The sequence below is a fragment of the Tachypleus tridentatus genome, chromosome 12, assembly GCF_004210375.1.
Source record: "Tachypleus tridentatus isolate NWPU-2018 chromosome 12, ASM421037v1, whole genome shotgun sequence".
In the NCBI taxonomy this organism is placed as follows: Eukaryota; Metazoa; Arthropoda; class Merostomata; order Xiphosura; family Limulidae; genus Tachypleus; species Tachypleus tridentatus.
This window is the reverse complement of record NC_134836.1, coordinates 36,354,050-36,371,580: the sequence shown is the minus strand read 5'-3', so window position 1 is coordinate 36,371,580 and position 17,531 is coordinate 36,354,050. Positions and strand designations below refer to the sequence as shown.

Below are 17,531 nucleotides of genomic sequence, written 5' to 3'. Positions count from 1 at the left end.
CGCATTTGTAATATCTCTTCGCTCAGAAGTTCTGATGCAAGTGTCTTTAAATGTATGCTTAGCATGAAATTAAGTACTTAAAGTTTATTACAAATACAGAAAAGAACAAGAAACAGAATATTAAAAGACTAGATCTTCAATAGTTTAATAATTTAAAGAGAGTAATAATTAATTTATGATGTTTCTTTTTTCATTTTGTGCTAATCGATTTTCCGAGGTAGCAGTTGGAACCAAAGGAAGCATAGCTATTGGTGTTTTATACAGTGTAAGTACATGAAATGTAAACGTAATTCTTAGATTTATACGTGGGCTAGAATTAACCATGTACCTATTATTTCTTACTTGTCACGATGCAAAATAACTAAAAAGATAGTATTAGATTTATATTCAATGTTCCGAGCGTGGCCTACTCGTGGTTACTCTCTTAACTATGAATAGTGTAATTGACCGTCATATCACAGCAGCTGAAAGGGCGAGCATGTTTGGTGTGATGGAGATGCAAACCTGCGACCCTCGTATTACGAGTCGAGTGCCTTAACCACCTGGCCATGTCGGGTCTCCATTAAGAATTACACCCTCCTGAATTGTTAGACAGGATACCCTAATTCTATACTATTCTATACACTGCTCAACGTGATGTAAAATGATATACGTGTTTATGGCCACAAATCTTGAGGAAAGAAAAAGACAGCTACTGATGCACCCTCTTTGATTTTTTTCTTTTCATGTTAAATCCTGTTTATAACTGCATTTTGTTAGCTTCAACGGGAGTTTAGATTTAAATGAAAACATTAACATAAGATTTCTTTATTTGTAGTTAAAGATAAGGATACACAATGGCTTACCACGAATATTGAAACCCCGTTTCTAACAAACTTGCTGCTGAGCCACCGGGTGAATTACTGAAGAGTGGGCCTTAATAATCAAACACTGATTAATTTATGTTTGGAAAGTCCTAATTATAATAGTTGAGAACAATCAGGTTAAACTTACTGCTAATTTATGAGTGAAAATTATTGACTTTTCTTCACCTGTTGACTGGATGACTTGGGAATGTAGAAGCAGCGACAATAAGGTGATTTTACACTCATTACATATCCTATTTATTTCTATATTAAATTTAAAGTTTAGCTGTAGCTGCAAGAAAAATACGATGACAAACATTTAGAAAGCACTAAAATAACTTTACGTCGTATTAATTTCTTCATAGAATCTGTTTAATCAGTAAATTAAAAAAAATAAATCAGGTAAACATAAATGAAGTATTCAAAAATTAATGTATTTTCTGTTTCTAAGCATATTTTAAAATGTAAATGTAAACGAAGGTGAGGGTTATCTAATAGTACAACGGTAAGTCTACGGACTTACAATGTTGAAATCCAGGATTTAATTCCCCGCGGAGGCTACCAGACATTCCAATGTGGATTTGCTATAACAAAAACGCAACAGGAATAATGTTTACTTTTAAAAAAATAAATTAACTATATTTAATGGGCCCGGCATGTTCAGACGGTTAGGGCGCTCGACTAACAACTTGAGAATCGCGGGTTCGAATTCCCGTTACACCAAAAATGCTCGACCTTTCAGCCTCCGAGACGCAATAATGTGACGGTCAATTCCACTATTCGTTGGTGAAAGAGTAGCCCAAGTGTTGACGGTGGGTGGTGATGGCTAGTTGCCTTCCCTCTAGTCTTACACTACTAAATTAGGGACGGTTAGCGCAGATAACCCTCGTGTAGCTTTGCGCGAAATACAAAACAAACAAATAAAATTTATGTGGCTACCATTAAGGTACTGTATTTTGGAAATGTATCAGCTAGCTATAGAAAGCAGTCTTCAAATGAAAATTTTCAGATTTGTAAAATAATGTGACTATATGTGTACCAAATTTCCAAAAAAAGTCTCGAATAAATGGGAGCCTTAGCTTCCTTTTTAACATACCGAATCGTGCTTTTTTAAAGTCAAAATTTAAACTTCACTTTTTAATCGCTAACATATATAGAACAACTTCAAATTAAAAATAGTTATATATATATGTATATATTTCGTACTTTATACATGAAAATACACGAAAATTATAATCTTAAAATATCCAAACACAAAGTCTGTAGTGTCGTACAAATTAGGAACTTTTATTGCTGATTTTGACAAACGAGAAAATGAAGTAAGAACACCCTGTTTTTTCTCTTTAGTGAGATATTGCAACATTACTGAATCAAAGACAGTTGCTCTGCCCACCTCTTTTTTTTTTTTTTTTTTTTTTCTAGTCTGACACAATGGTGGGTAGATAGTTGATTGGTTGTTTAAGTAGGTTTGGACCAGAACTTAAACACGAGTTGTAGGAATTGCATTAACCCTTTCTTAGTGAGCTCAGTATAATATACACAAGTTTATCTACATGCTTGCACACATTAAGTAATTGTGTTATAACTTTTGATAAAGCATGTGTATCTTTTACTTTCAGTAGAGATTTCAAGCTTTTTGTACACAAAATATCAGAGTTTTTAATGAAATATTTTAACTAAATATTTGTTTGTGAGAATAGTGTGATTCATTACTAGTCTTAGTGCAAAGTGATTACATGTTATGATTAAAAAACTATTCTTCACCCCAAAATATCTCAAATATTATTTGTGTAATCTCTAAAACCTCCTAAATACACTTCAAACATTTGTTTTCAGTAAGACTTTATATTTCCTGTTATTTTCTATACGCTAACCATGTGGGGTTGGTTTGTCATTTAACCAATATCGTAACCAAAATATTAGGAAGTAAATATAAATTATGCTTTTTGTTGCTAGAATGACGGCATAGAGTGACACAAAAATACAAATGTTTAGTCTAAGTTGCTTTAGTTTTATGTTATATATTAACATATATATTGTTTTTATTACATTGACCTTCCAGTTGTGCGTATCTGACTTATGTAACTTGATGTGGCGCATGTGCATGGCCATTAGTGGGTTTCTAGAAATGCTCCAGATAGCAGTGTTGTCAGCATATTGTGAATTGTGAGTGTAAGTTTGACTAAGAAGGTATATCGCTAATGAAAGTAGTGTAAAAGAGTGGTGAGAAGATGGATCCTTGGGGCACTCCTGTAGTTATTTTGAAAGATTTTGATAAGATATTGAGATGTTCTATCTGTTATTAAGTTTGATATACATATGATGATAGTTTGATTTACTTTCAAGTTAGTTAATTTATATTTAATGGCTTTATGCCAAACACTGTCAAATGCTTTTTAACATCTAAATACATCTCTGGTTACCTGATTGTTATTGAATATTTTGTAAACTGATTCAGTGAGTCATTTGAGGTGATCTATTGTTTGTCTGTTTTTCCTGGAAGCGTTTTGCTACTGGACATAGATTGTTAAGTCTTTTAAAGTTTAGCACACAGGAGGATATGAAAAAAATATTTTTTTAGGTTCACATATTTATATAAATGAATAACCAAAAATTATAAATAGCTACACTGATACCATAAAATTCCACTATAATGTGTTAAGCGTATTAAAATTTATTTAGATTTTATAAAATATGAAACTTAGAGCAGACAAAAGACACAACCTATTTCATTGAAATCTTGGTTTGAAAGAATGTGAAAGCTTTTTGAAATATTAAAATAGCAAGGAGAGAAACCACTGGGGACATTCTAAGCTGTTGATTGGTTATTTACTGTCATATGTTGAAGTGAGTGCACATAAGGGACTGTTTCAAAAAATAACGCGAGTTGAATGGAACTACCATATTGAATTCAGTAGATAAGCCGTATCTCAGCAAAATAAAGATATACGAGGTTCGTATTTTATATTCTAACTTTTCAATATTAGTAATTTCAGTTCCTGATTTGTACAAAGTTATTGAATTAGTATTTTGACCTCACAAACATCTAATTTTAAACAGTGCTACATTCAGCACACCTCATGACTCACTAAAATCTATATTTAGATGTGCTCTTTTAATATTTACTTTTAAGTTAAGAAATTAACTCATGTGCAATATTATAAAATTTTGAATGCAAATCAACAAACATGATAACATGGCCTTTAACCCTTGACTTATTGCAAAAGGGTGAATTACCCAGAAGTTGTTTTCTCAGAATTCTGGATTATGTAGACAAGAAGTTTTGGTTTACGTTACCACTTGTTTTTTGTATAATGCAATGTGAAAAATGTTTTACTGCTCCAAACATCTTTTTTTTTAAAAACGACTTGGCTGCATATCTTCAAAAGAAATAGATGTTTGGTAAGAAAATGTTAATTAGCCTTTTGATAGGACTAGTTGTTGTCATCACAATAAAACTAATGTTAACTGGTTAGGCTGTGTTTTGTTATTCTGTATTAGAGTTTCAAACTTTGTAAGGTAAAGTTATAATAATTAAATTTTATTTTACTACCAAATATATTAACATTATTTTAACTTTGTTTGATTTGTTTGATTACTTTAGGATTATATGGTTGACATTGATTAGTCCAAGTTACTATATGTGATAGTAAATCTTTTTTTTCTTTTTCCTGTGTATGTAAAAAATACTGAAAATGTGGTTACATTGTTACATAACCGACATTTAATAAGTTAATGGGTGTCAGACCATCATTGTAAAAAATAAAACATTACAGTGAATAGCATAGAGAAGTTAAACAGTGTTATTAACCCAGTAATACCTTATTATCTGGATAGACCTTCTAGTTTTATTCATTTTATTCATCCTCTAATGCTTTTCAAACTTTGTTATTCTAAATTGTAAACTTCAGACTGCTAGTTTTTTTTCTTCTGTTTAAAGCACATATTTATAAAAATATACATGTATCTGCATTGGGGTTTATTTTGGTGATTTTGATGAAAAGGTAAACAGGATTTTTATAAAGGACAAAAAGGTATGCTTTCACCTTTTTCTAGTTCTGAGAAATATAAAATTGTGTTGCAACTGATTGTTCCAACTCTTAACAGATTGGAACTTAACTTGGTTTTAAAACATATTTTAATGTCTAATTCCTTCAATACTCTACCACCATTAGAGCCAATATCTTAATATTAACAGCTTTTATAAATAACATTGAGTTATTTATGCATAATTGATATGCTGGGCTGCAGTCCTAAACTTTTGTTTCAAAGTGCAGATTAGATATGGAGTTAATGATTTTGCTAATATTGGAACAGTATTCTACATTTTAGTTTTAGTTTTCAGTTTATTTGGCATATCATGCATAATGGGTTTTGGTAAAAGTACATGAGCTGAAATGTTTTGTATGTTCATGGTATCTGTGATGTATCCATTCACTGTATCTCTCTGTAGGTCTGCAAGTTCCTCTTCTCCATTACCTTCTTTTGATCTCAATTTTTGTGGCAGCTTTTGACCTTTACACAGTTTATTCAGTACCCTACCATAAAATTAATACATATTTTAATGATGATGGACCCATTAATAACTAAGGGTGTTTTCCAGAAGCTTTGGTAAAAGTGTGTTAATGTTTTAAAATATGCTTTATACCATGCAAAACCATTTATTTTCCATCACAACATGTAGTAGTTTCATTGAAAATTAGGGGGGGGGGGGGGGGGGGGATTCTTGAGTAATTTTAAAAGCACTTGTCACAAAGAGAAGGAAAGTGCACCTTTGGTCCCAGAGTGTGATCAGAATGTATTCCTCATTGTTGGTACTAGAGGAAAACCATGTAAGAAAAAAAAGTAGAAATTGTAATTATGTTGATACTTTTTACTTAATTTAGGTTTGCAGATCTTCAATACAATTTATCATATCCATGTTTTTTAATCCTGCAGAGGTAAAACTCTCTTTCAAAGGAGTTGCCTTATTTTTCTTAATGTATGACTGAAGGTATTCTGGCAGTATACGATGTAACTATCAGCATATATCATCGGTTCGCACTATCTTGCGTTCTTTATTTCACACCCAGGTCTCACAACCTTCTGTGTCTGTAGGTTCTGATATGTCTGCTTTGTCTTTTGACAGTTTTTACCACGTCTTTCCACAACCTAGTAATCACCAACCCATTGGTTACTCTTTCACAAACGAATAGGGGGATTGACCGTAACATTATAACGCCCCCACGACTCAAAGGGCAAGCCTGTTTGGTGCGACGGGGATTCGAACCCGCGACTCTGCAATTACGAGTCGAGTGCCTTAACCACCTGTCTATGCAGAGTCTCGCTGCGGACGAAGGTATTTTGTTACAAAATGATGAAATTAAGTTTTTCTCTGTTTTTCCAAAAGATGCCCTATTTTTATCACGTTTGTTGTTATTACATAATTACTTCATTGGTTCCCAAACAAAAGTCACTGAAGTTTAATATAGTTTAGTCCACCGAAATATTTATATATTTACAAAGTTTCTTAATATAAATGATTCAATGTAGCCAAAAAACTTGCTTTAACCATTACTATCGCATTGTAAAGTTGTTCTTTTGTTGGGCTGACTCGTTTAAGTATTCGGTAGAAATAATTCAAAGTCTAATCCGTGTAACTATAAGGAACTGAACAGTTCTAGAAACTTGTACATTACTGAAACTTGTACATTATTGAAACTTTTAGACTTAAGTGTTTAAGTTCACAAATGATGTTCGGTACAATTTCACAGTTAATCGATCAAGTAACTGGACTTTCACAACAACTAACAGTGATCCAAATACTTCACCAAATTAAACTGATTGGCTGACACTCCATCGACTCAATGTCTGTACACTGTCCACTGCTCGTTCTCATATTTATATTCTAGTTTTGTCTCATGATATTTCGAAAAATTATTAAAATTTTGTGACGTCATCTAGAACGTTCTTGGCGTACTCCATCACACTTGATTTTAATTAACACCATGCGTTTCCCAGCTAACATCCGGATTAAAACATTTACAGTATAGTCTCTAACAACACTGGAAGTTAAAAGCCCATTAGTAACTAATTCCTGTATATAATGTTTGATTTGGAACTACAATGGAAATACAGAAGTTATTTTACGTTTGTAGATACTTGAATTGATGAAACTATTGCTAAATTTAGTTAGATTGTGAAGGGAAATAAAATGTGAGAGCCTTCGACTATAGTAAATTACTTACGGGTTTGTAGTATATTACTTACAAGTTTGTCCCCACTGAAATTGCGTCTATTCATAAATGTCGGATTGCTACAAAGTGTCAAGATGCTACAAGGAAACGAGCTCACAGACTTTAAAAAGAGGAAACTTTACTGGATATAGAACTAATGGAACAAATCTCAGAGGTTTTCAGCATACCTACGAATACTCAAATATCCAGTATGTAAAAAAATAAACATCCAGAAACAAAAGATCTCAGTATTGTCTAGAATATTATAACAACTCGAGAAGCAATATGTTTGTACCAATTGTTGATGAATTGCATAGTCAGTAACAGAGTACAAACTATCACCTTGATGAATTCAAAGAAGTCAGTAACAGAGTACAAACTGTCACCGTTTTTTTTTTATTAAAATGGAATTCTATCAGCGAAACACGAATTTTTGGGTTTGTCTAATAAACAATGTTATGAAAATGTTAAACTCTTAAACATGCGTTTGTCGAATCGTAGACAAACAATGTGTAAGTCTTTCATCGAAAGACCTAAGTTTTTATTTTTAAAAATAGTTAATAATCAGTTGTTATGCTGACCATGTGAGTTATAGCTATAAAATAGCTATCTTACTGTTGGATGTTCTATTTTATATAGATGTAGCGTATGTTTTGATTGAAGATGTATCATTATATTTAGTATTTTGTTTCCACAGATAGGAATGATATCAACTATTGTACTTCAAGTAATGGGGCTACTAGATGACTTCCTTGATAATACAGGTAAGTAGATATTAGTTCTAATATTCTACTTTCATTATTAAGTTTATTTCACGAATTATTTAGCTCATTTCAGTCAAATCTGGTCCACGTGGCTAAGCAGTAAGTGCTAAAATCGGGTTTCGATACACCGATATCTCATTGTGTAGCTTTGCACTTAACAACAGTCAAATTTTCCATCCAGCATGATTATCAAACGACCCGGCATGGCCAGGTGAGTTGAGGCATTCTGAGGGTTGCGGGTTCGAATCCCCGTCGCACCAAACATGCTCGCTCTTTCAGTCGTGGAGGCGTCATAATGTGACGGTCAATCCCATTATTCGTTAGTAAAAGAGTAGCCCAAGAGTTGGCGGTGGGTGGTGATGACTAGCTGCCTTCCCTCTAGTCTTACACTGCTAAATTAGGGACGGCTAGCGTAGGTAGCCCTAGTGTAGCTTTGCGCGAAATTCCAAAAGAAACAAACAAATAAGCATGATTACCAGGTTATACAAAACAGATTTCTCCTTACGTGAGTACAAGGAAAGAGCGGTAAACAGTAGCATCATAAATGTTTCTTTGCTGGCCAACTACTGCAAAGCATAAGATAAGCCACCTATAAGAGTACACGAAAAGGAGCGAACTGCAGCACCGACAGCAATGCTCGTGGTTCATTAATGGTAATACGTTGAATATTTGTGTCACTGATGTTCATTACTTTCCATGTACTCTCATATGTTTTGTGGGTTTGAATAATCTTAAGTACACAATTATTACTCATCTGTTTACAAAAACTTTCACTTATCAGATTTTTCTAATTGAATAGTAACTGGTAATCATATAAAGGAAAGACATTTTTATCATTTTGTGTGGACGAAGCAAACAAAGTTGTGAAAGTGAATAATCCAGGAAATAGGCAATACATGAAAACTCTTCTTGTATTTCATGTTTATCAAGGAAGATAATATTCTACGTATTATTGAATTAAAAACCTTACAAATAATAGATAAAAAACATTAAAACATACCTAATTCGATTTCATGTCCTTTATCGCAAATTAGACCTGAATTGTTATATACTTAATTCTCTCTAGATAGGTATTGTTTTCTAAAACACGTTTCCATTACATTTTTATTTGACATTCTATTTCAACTTTCTACTTTTAGAATTCCGTTTCATAATTATTATTTTGTCAGTGATGGGCCAAGTTTGTGTTACTTTGATGTCTATGATATTTCTACAAAATTCCAAGGTAAGATCGTAATGTAATTTTAAGATATTGTTAAAATGAAATAATTGACTGTCGCTTTTAGCCTTGATGATAATAATATTTGTTTTCAGCAGTAATTTTTTTCAACTTTCAATCATTTTCAACAAACCAGATTATCTAAAAAGTGAATAGAGACCGAACAGATGTGTAATTATATGATAGTTGATTTAACTATAAGTAAGATATCGATGTGGCTTTGCTACAAGAAAAACATGTAGAACGTCTCAAAAGATTATAATGTTATTATCGATTATCATTTTTTTACCATGTAAATGTGTTTTTTTTTCGTTTCATAGCTTATTAATTCTGAAACACATTTTTAAACATTTTCATAAACAGCATCCGAACACACGCAGGTTTATCAAACAGTAACTATTTTCCAGTCTTAACTTAGTCTTCCGTTATGCTTGTTAGCGCCAGTAAATTATCCATAAATCGTCTTCTACACTCAAAAAATTAAACAGCGTTGTCGAAGGAAGCAATTTTGGAGTGGTACGGTCATTACAATATTACCAATTCTAGGGTAGTCTGAGAGCATGTTCTTTCAGAAAATTTAGTACTATGAGATTAAATGTTGAGCAATTTTAACTACAAATATTGGATACACTCAATGTCAGGTACTGAATTAAAATAAACAATTTTTTATGCATAAGTTAGAGCTATACATGTCATCAAAATGTGGCGAGGCTTACCGCCGCCTACGGCCTGAACAGGTAGTAAAAACCTTAACTGTATCGGCTTTGTTGTTGTCATCAACATCGCTTGTTCTGGTTTATTAAATATCAGTAACACACACACACAGGTGGACAAAAAATTGACCCCTTTTAAAATATTGTTAAGTTATTATATATTTCATTAGATAACAGAAAAATATGTGATCTATTCAAATATGTTTTTCATGTGATATTTCATTAATGGGTTTAACTCGACTCATGAATTTTCAATCGCATTGATATTAGATAATTGACATGGTCATTCCATAACATCAATTCTCTCATTTCTAAGATATTTTTTAACGACACCACAACTGCAGAGAAACTTGGTTGATCATTTTGTAGGCTAATTGTAATAAGATGATCTAAAAAAACTGCAGCAAGTGCACTACACTTTTTATGAGAAAATGTAACTAAAGTCGTGAAAAGTTCATTTATTTACGAAAGCCAGCGTTAAAATTAGGATTTGATATTATAATTGAACAGATCTCGACGAGTACGTTCTAAAATCTTACAGTTTTAAACATGTTTCTGCTATCTAGTAAAAGATATAACAAACTAACAACATTTTCAATGGGGAGCACTTTTTGTCATCCCTTAAGTAATGTCCGATTTTAGATTCAGAAAAAGAGAAAGTATCTCAAACGCTTTTGATGTTATTTAATCAATAATTATGTTCCATTATTATCAGTTACTTCCTGCCAACGATTCACAATCTTCTGAATGCCACTTTTATACAATTCTTGGAGTTTGGAGGAAAACAATGTAGAGAGTGTAGTGTTGACATCTTCATGTGTTCCAAGTTCTTTTTCATCAATAAACTTCGGAATAAATGATAATCAGATGGGGTAAGGTCTGGAGAATAAAAATGACGTGGAAGTTTTTCCCAGTCTAGCTCTTCAACCTTTGCAGATGTGATCCTTGCTGTATGAGGCCGTGCATTATCCTGGTGTAATACAACACCTTTGCGATTGATCAAAGCAGACCTCATTTCTTCCAGTGCAACATTCAGCTCTAACTGTTAACAATAGAAGCATAATGTAATCGTTGCATTGAGTAGCAGCGACTCAAAGTGGATCACACAAACAATATCTCACCAAACGCTTAACAAGACTTTTCCTAGGGTGGAGAGCCATTTTGGGCTGTGCTTTAGCCAGTTTGCCTGCACTGAGCCATTGTCTGCGGCGCTTAATATTTTTATAAAATATCGAATTTTCATCTCCAGTCACTTACCTGTCCAAAAAAGGTGAGTTACGTTCACGAGAGTGCAGAGAAGTGTAAATGTCCACTCTTGCTCTAAGGTTGGCTTCTATTAAATCATGGGGGGCCAATTTTCCAAGTTTTGACACCTTTTTGAACTGTTGAAGATGACGGTGAACTGTTGAATGGGTTGAATTAAGATTCTCTACTGTTTCTCCAACTGTTACAGCAAAATCTTCAAGTGCAGCCAGTAACAAATCATCATTAAACTCAACAGTCACTTGATCTGAACTTCTGAAACCACCTTCAACATTTTCTTTCATTGAGAGACTCCACACCATAAACATCTCGAATGTTTCGAATAGTTTCTGCCGCACTATTGCCTTTTATTAAGCTCACAAAGCATTATGTGCCTAATGTGCTCCTCAGACACATCCATCTTCATAAGGGTTCATTTGATTAATAATCTGAAAGAGTGGAGTTGGGCAAGTTTCTTTTATTTGTTTGAACATTTTTATACACGTCCTACTACATATTTTAGTCATTAAAGCCTTCTACAAAAACAGAAATAATGATGCACTTTCTGTATTACATTTTCAGACATTACTTATGGGATGATCTGATATATGTATAGAAAAAGAAACTGGTGATATGTTTATTTTTTTTCTATGTAGTATGGAAGGAAATTCCTCCTTGGTTGCATCATTTGGTTTGTCATCATACTTTTAAGCTTAGCCTCGGTGACAGTGATGTATGAAGAAGTGTATTTTGCTGATGTAGAAACGGTACGTTTCAGACTGAAAACGCTTTTTTTTTTAACTAAACGAAAATATCTGAACATTTATAGACATGTCAGTTGAAATCTTCATTATGTCCTATTAGCCATTACATTTCATACGTGTTAAGTTAGCAGACTGAATGCATTAACACTAAAACTAAACAGTTTCTCTATTCTTATATTAGTGACATCTGGAACTGTAAAAAATAATAGTATATAAAACCATATGTACAAATAGCGTTGGTAATTCTGTACATTACTAGTTTCAAGAATCATGTACATTATCAACAGGTCCAAGAAACACAAGTTTATTTTGTATAATTATTTGTTAGAAACATTTAATTCAATTCTGTTATTTCAGGGTTCTTAGCATCAGCAGTATTATATTGAGCTAAAACTCTGAAAAGGGCAAATACAAGTCAACAGAAGTTGAGTATTGAACGGTTTATTTTTTCAGTACACCGCAGGTCTAGTAAAGGAGGTGGTTGCACCATGCCTTACAGTATTTGTAGGTGTGAGTATGAATTTCTTGATACAAGTTGATTTACTAATTACTAATTTGTGATATAATGTGCTTTTATGTAAGTAAAAAGTATAAAACCTGTGCCTAAAACAAGAGGTCTGTCATTCATTACATCCCATTATGAACAGAGGAATTTTTTCTTGCTTTATAAGTATAACTGAGAGGTCCGGCATTGCCAGGTGGTTAGGGCACTGGACTCCGAACCGAAGGTCACGGGTTCAAATTCCCATCACACCAAACATGCTTGGCCCAGCATGATCAGGTGGTTAAGGCACTCAACTCGTAATCCAAGGGTAGCGGGTTCGAATCCCCGTCACATCAAACATACTCGCCCTTTCAACCATGGGGGCGTTATAACGTCATGGTCAATCTCACTATTCGTTGGTAAAAAGTATAGCAAGAGTTGGCGGTGGGTGATGATGACTAGCTGCCTTCCCTCTAGTCTTACACTACTAAATTAGGGACGGCTAGCGAAATTCAAAAAACAAGCTATGCGGGAAATTCAAAAACAAATAGACTTCAGATTCATTTTTTTTATTATTATTTTTTTTTTTTTGCTGATGCATGACATACCGTGACGCTCGACTACTTCTACTTGAGCTGAAAACCACAAACACACTTAATTGATTTTTGAGAACTTGCTTATTATGAACTTTGCCACCCTCGTCACACCAACTTTCTCGCCCTTTCAGCCATAAGGGCGTTATAATGTGCCGTCAATCCCACTATTCGCTAGTAAAAGAGTAGCCCAAGAGATGGCGGTTGGTGGTGATGACTAGCTGCCTTCTCTCTAGTCTTACACTGCTAAATTAGGGACGGGTAGCGCAAATAGTTCTCGTGTAGCTTTGCGCGAAATTAAAACAAACAAACGAGTTTTGTCCCCACTATTGGGTTGAAGGATTTATAACGTTTTTTGTTGTTTTTTTTTAAATTACAAAGCAACTTTTTCATTTGATGGCGATACTAATTGTAACACACCATAAAATTGGTGTTGCATAAATCAAGAAACCTGGTGTCTATTCATTCATGCACTCTCAAAAATTGGGTTAAGGGACTAGCGATGATAATAAGGACGAAAATAAATCATATACAAAAATATTAGATTTTAATGACATAAAATAATTAGTTCAGTGCATTTTGTAGAATACAATAAAATATAATCAGTAACTTGGTGTATTTCTATGAATATAAAAGTCGTAAACTAATAGTATTTTGCTCCACAGTTCTACTTCCTTATCTGTGCCATTCATCACTACCAAGCCATGGGTAAGAAGCTGAGCACGACCTCTGACATTACCATATGTTGAAACAGAATGACTGATTTCTATCAGCGATGTATTGCTGATTACGTCTCAGTTGATGTTGGGATTATTTCCCATCTCACAAGATGTGTTTCTTTCCACTGGTACGATGGCAGGAGACTTAAAGTTTCGACCTTTATTTTAAGAAGTGTGGGAACAACGAATGGAAAATGTACAAAACTGAAACTGTGCAAACGGGAATAGTTTGTAAATCAAACATGTGAACAAAGACAAGCTGAATCCAGAAGAATTAGATAAAGCTTCATCAAATATATGTTTCGCTTTTATTTCGTAGAAAGTCTCTAGGTAAAGTCTTCAGTTTTTTTAATAGTGTAATTTTTTTAATTTTCTCTAAAAGTTTAATATATTATTTTTATTCTCCACTGTTTTGCATCTGTAAATGATTTTCAAAACAGAACTACAAAGCAACCCGAGAAACCCGAGCAACAGACACATAAAGAACAACAACAAAAAGCAACTATAGGGTCCCTTTTTTTAAAAAAAATATTAATGTGTTTTGGTTTATGGCTTGAATATTTTGCGGTTATAATGTATATATATATATATATACATATATTAAATAAGTTTCTCTATTGTCCTTTTCCAAGCAACAAAGTTTCTTTATTTTCCGTTTATATTCCCAAAAGTGACATGGAAGAAAGTGCTCTTGTGTGATAAGTGTAAAGTTTATATTGATGGCAAGAATTTCTGTTGTTAAATTAACATGAAATTTAACGTTCGTGACTTTGTTAGCTTTAACATGTGATCTATGAGATATGAGACTAGATTATACTGAGATCATTACAAGGTTGTTAATAAAAATATTCTAAATTTAGTTTTATAAAAACTGAGATCATTTACAACAGATCGTCAGTTATCAAGAACATACAAGCCTATGAAAAGGTCGAAAATTTTCTACTGAAAGAACATTTAGATAAATTCCTTTTTAAATGTACTATAAGTTTTATTTTTAGGTTCATTCCCAATTGGATATTAATTTGCCACGAGAAAGCAGTGTAAAAATATAGTGTTAATATTGTCCAAAGCTTTTAATTCACATACATTTAAAATGGAAAATGTTTCAATTGCGTATTCAACTTTGAATATATATATATATATAAACACACACACATATGTGTGTGTATGTAAATCTACCTGTATATAAATACATGTTTAATATTTACTCTGCAGTCTCACACACATGGATCATAAATAGAAAATAAAGTTTTAGTTACAGACACGTTAATGAACATAAATTTAGCAAAATTTACAAATATGGAAGTGATTTTTTGAAAATAAAATTTACATCAGTTACATGTTTTACACAGTGAAAGTTCTGTTTTTTTGTTTGTTTTTGAATTTCGCGCAAAGCTACATGAGGGATATCTGCGCTAGCCGTCCCTAATTTTGCAGTGTAAGACTAGAGGGAAAGCAGCTAGTCATCACCACCCACCGCCAACTCTTTTACCAACGAATAGTGGAATTGACCGTACCTTTATAACGCCCCCACGGCTGAAAGGGCGAGCATGTTTGGTTCCAATTCGGGACCCTCAGACGACAAACAAATTAATTTTGGAAAATGAATGACTGTCCATCCATTCCTTTTTTCATGGGCCCGACATGGCCAAGCGTGTTAAGGCGTTTGACTCATAATCCGAGGGTCGCGGGTTCGAATCCCGATCGCACCAAACATGCTAGCCATTTCAGCCGTGGGGGCGTTATAAAGTTACGGTCAATCCCACTAGTCGTTGGTAAAAAGAGTAGCCCAAGAGTTGGAGGTGGGTGGTGATGACTAGCTACCTTCCCTCTAGTCTTACACTGCAAAATTATAGACGGCTAGCGTAGATAGCTGTCGAGTAGCTTTGCGCGAAATTCAAAAACAAACAAACAAACAGGACTTTCACTTTCATTACTAAGAGCGACTCCCGTGGATGAATATTCATTTCTCTGCATTTTTGTTGTTAAAATTTAACAAAAAACGTTTCCTCTTACAAATATCTATATAAAAATTTTATATGATAGTGTTGCATCAAAATCTTTTTTAAAATCCAATTTTCAGCGTATTTTTATGTCGTTTATGCTAATAAAATGTGTTGCGTTTTTACTTTTAAATAAAATACACTTACAATAAACATGTTTAAATGTGCTCTGTTTTTATTTACATTCGAAACAGGTTTGGCGCATACATTTTAAAATTTTGTTTACACATTCAGTGTTTTGTTGAATTGGGAATTCTGTCAACAAGTGGAAAAACACGGATGACTAAAATACGTACAGAAGGGGTGTTACGAAGTTGTTTTGCTGTTAATAAACACATATAAAATGGATGTAGAATTAAAGTATTTGAAAGTGGAATGGGTAGTCACAATATCAGTATTGTCGAACATGACTTTTAGTTTTAAAGTCACTTTTAGAAAGAACGTATCTTATTACCCAAATATTCAATTTTGCTTGTGGTTAGATAAGAATGCGAACTAAGTGAAATTCCACAAATCTATGTATTTTGTTAAGGGCTTAAGAGACTCTTGATTTTTCATTTAATTATTAATTATCACATAGTAAGTGAAAAAATTATTATCTATGCAATTCAAAACCACCATTAAAAAAGATTTGGATTTTTGAACCCACACCATTCCAAGCTGACTTATTATTAACACCTTGCTCTGAAAACGAAGACAATACCACTTCAATGGCGGCGCCAAGGGGGGGCTTGAGCCCCCAAAATAAACTAAGCCCCCTCAGCCCCCCAATATTGTTACCTACATATATTCATAAAATATGGAAAACACAATCGTCGTTGTTGCTTAACAATTAACATCAAAAAGGCTTAGATCTGTAGAACTCAACGTCTTCATTAAGACGGAAGTATGTGTCATGCGTCCCATAGCAACGTACTGAATGCACTGAAACTCATGCGCTATATTGCCGCTTCCTGTGTAATGCCATTCTATCTTGAGATAGAACATGATGAAAGATAGTTAGGCTGATAGTGACCTTACTTTTCCTCAGAGTGTATTAACTTCACATGGGATAATTCGTTTCTGCTATGTAAACTATGTCTTTATGTTATATTTCTTTTGATTTGTAGCTTTACTCTTAATGGTATATTAAATGTTCAATCTAAGCTAATCTTGATTTTCTTTATTGTTATGTATTACCTTGGGTGGAATTTAGGTGAGCTTCCTCTTTTACATATACGCATATTTTCATAAACAGATTATTTTTAGTTTGTAATAATGAATTATTAATCAGAGTATTTGTTTCCAATGAAAACGCAGTTCAAAATAGCACACCTTTCTGAAATGTACCCTGGTATTTACATTATTATAATTTACCATCTATACTTCATATTGGTGGCATTTTGGGAAGCTCCTCCACAATTTACCTCAGCCCTCCCCCTCAACGAAAATATTCTGGCGTCGCCACTGTACCACTTACAAAGCCTAGAAATCCAAAATTAGATTATACCTTTTAAATATTATTAACTTTAATAACACGAATCAGATAATACATTCAATCACCGATTAATGAAAAACAAAACTTTATATAAATATCATAGCACTGTCTGTTGTACGTTCATGAAGCTACTCGCTGGGTGTGAATAGATCTTCACCAAAATACGTTCATTAGGCCCACACAATTTTTTCGGTTCTTTATTTTGTAGTTTTCAGGTGCCTTTATACGTTTTTTATTACTACTTCGCTTCCTCTTGATGGATCTTCACCACATTTTGACATGAAGATGTATTGGATCCATGCGCAGATGCATGCAAATTTGCGTTTTCACATTTTATGTTTTACAGTTTATATGCGCGTTTTTTTGTGTTAAAGTGTGTAAACATTTTTTTTTGTTTTTTTACAATATAATTAACAAACAGTTTATCCAGAATTTAGCTTTTCCCATAAGACTAAGATTATACTTCATATCAAATATTAATATATCAACACTA

The 17,531-nt window shown here is 33.2% G+C and overlaps 1 protein-coding gene across 2 annotated transcripts; it reads left to right on the top strand.

Moving 5' to 3' along the window:
• Positions 1-14,961, top strand: LOC143235843 (uncharacterized). 2 transcript variants are annotated; one of them, XM_076474078.1, is made up of 6 exons: positions 1-265; positions 7,758-7,824; positions 8,964-9,049; positions 11,655-11,765; positions 12,216-12,272; positions 13,505-14,961. In XM_076474078.1, the coding sequence occupies exons 1-6, from the start codon at positions 176-178 to the stop codon at positions 13,586-13,588; spliced, it is 495 nt and encodes a 164-aa protein (XP_076330193.1). In that variant the 5' UTR covers positions 1-175; the 3' UTR covers positions 13,589-14,961. The 2 variants fall into 2 exon arrangements, with proteins under 2 accessions (XP_076330193.1, XP_076330194.1); XM_076474079.1 differs by lacking the exon at positions 13,505-14,961 and having other exon boundaries at positions 12,120-12,246.
• Positions 14,962-17,531: the final 2,570 nt, after the last annotated feature.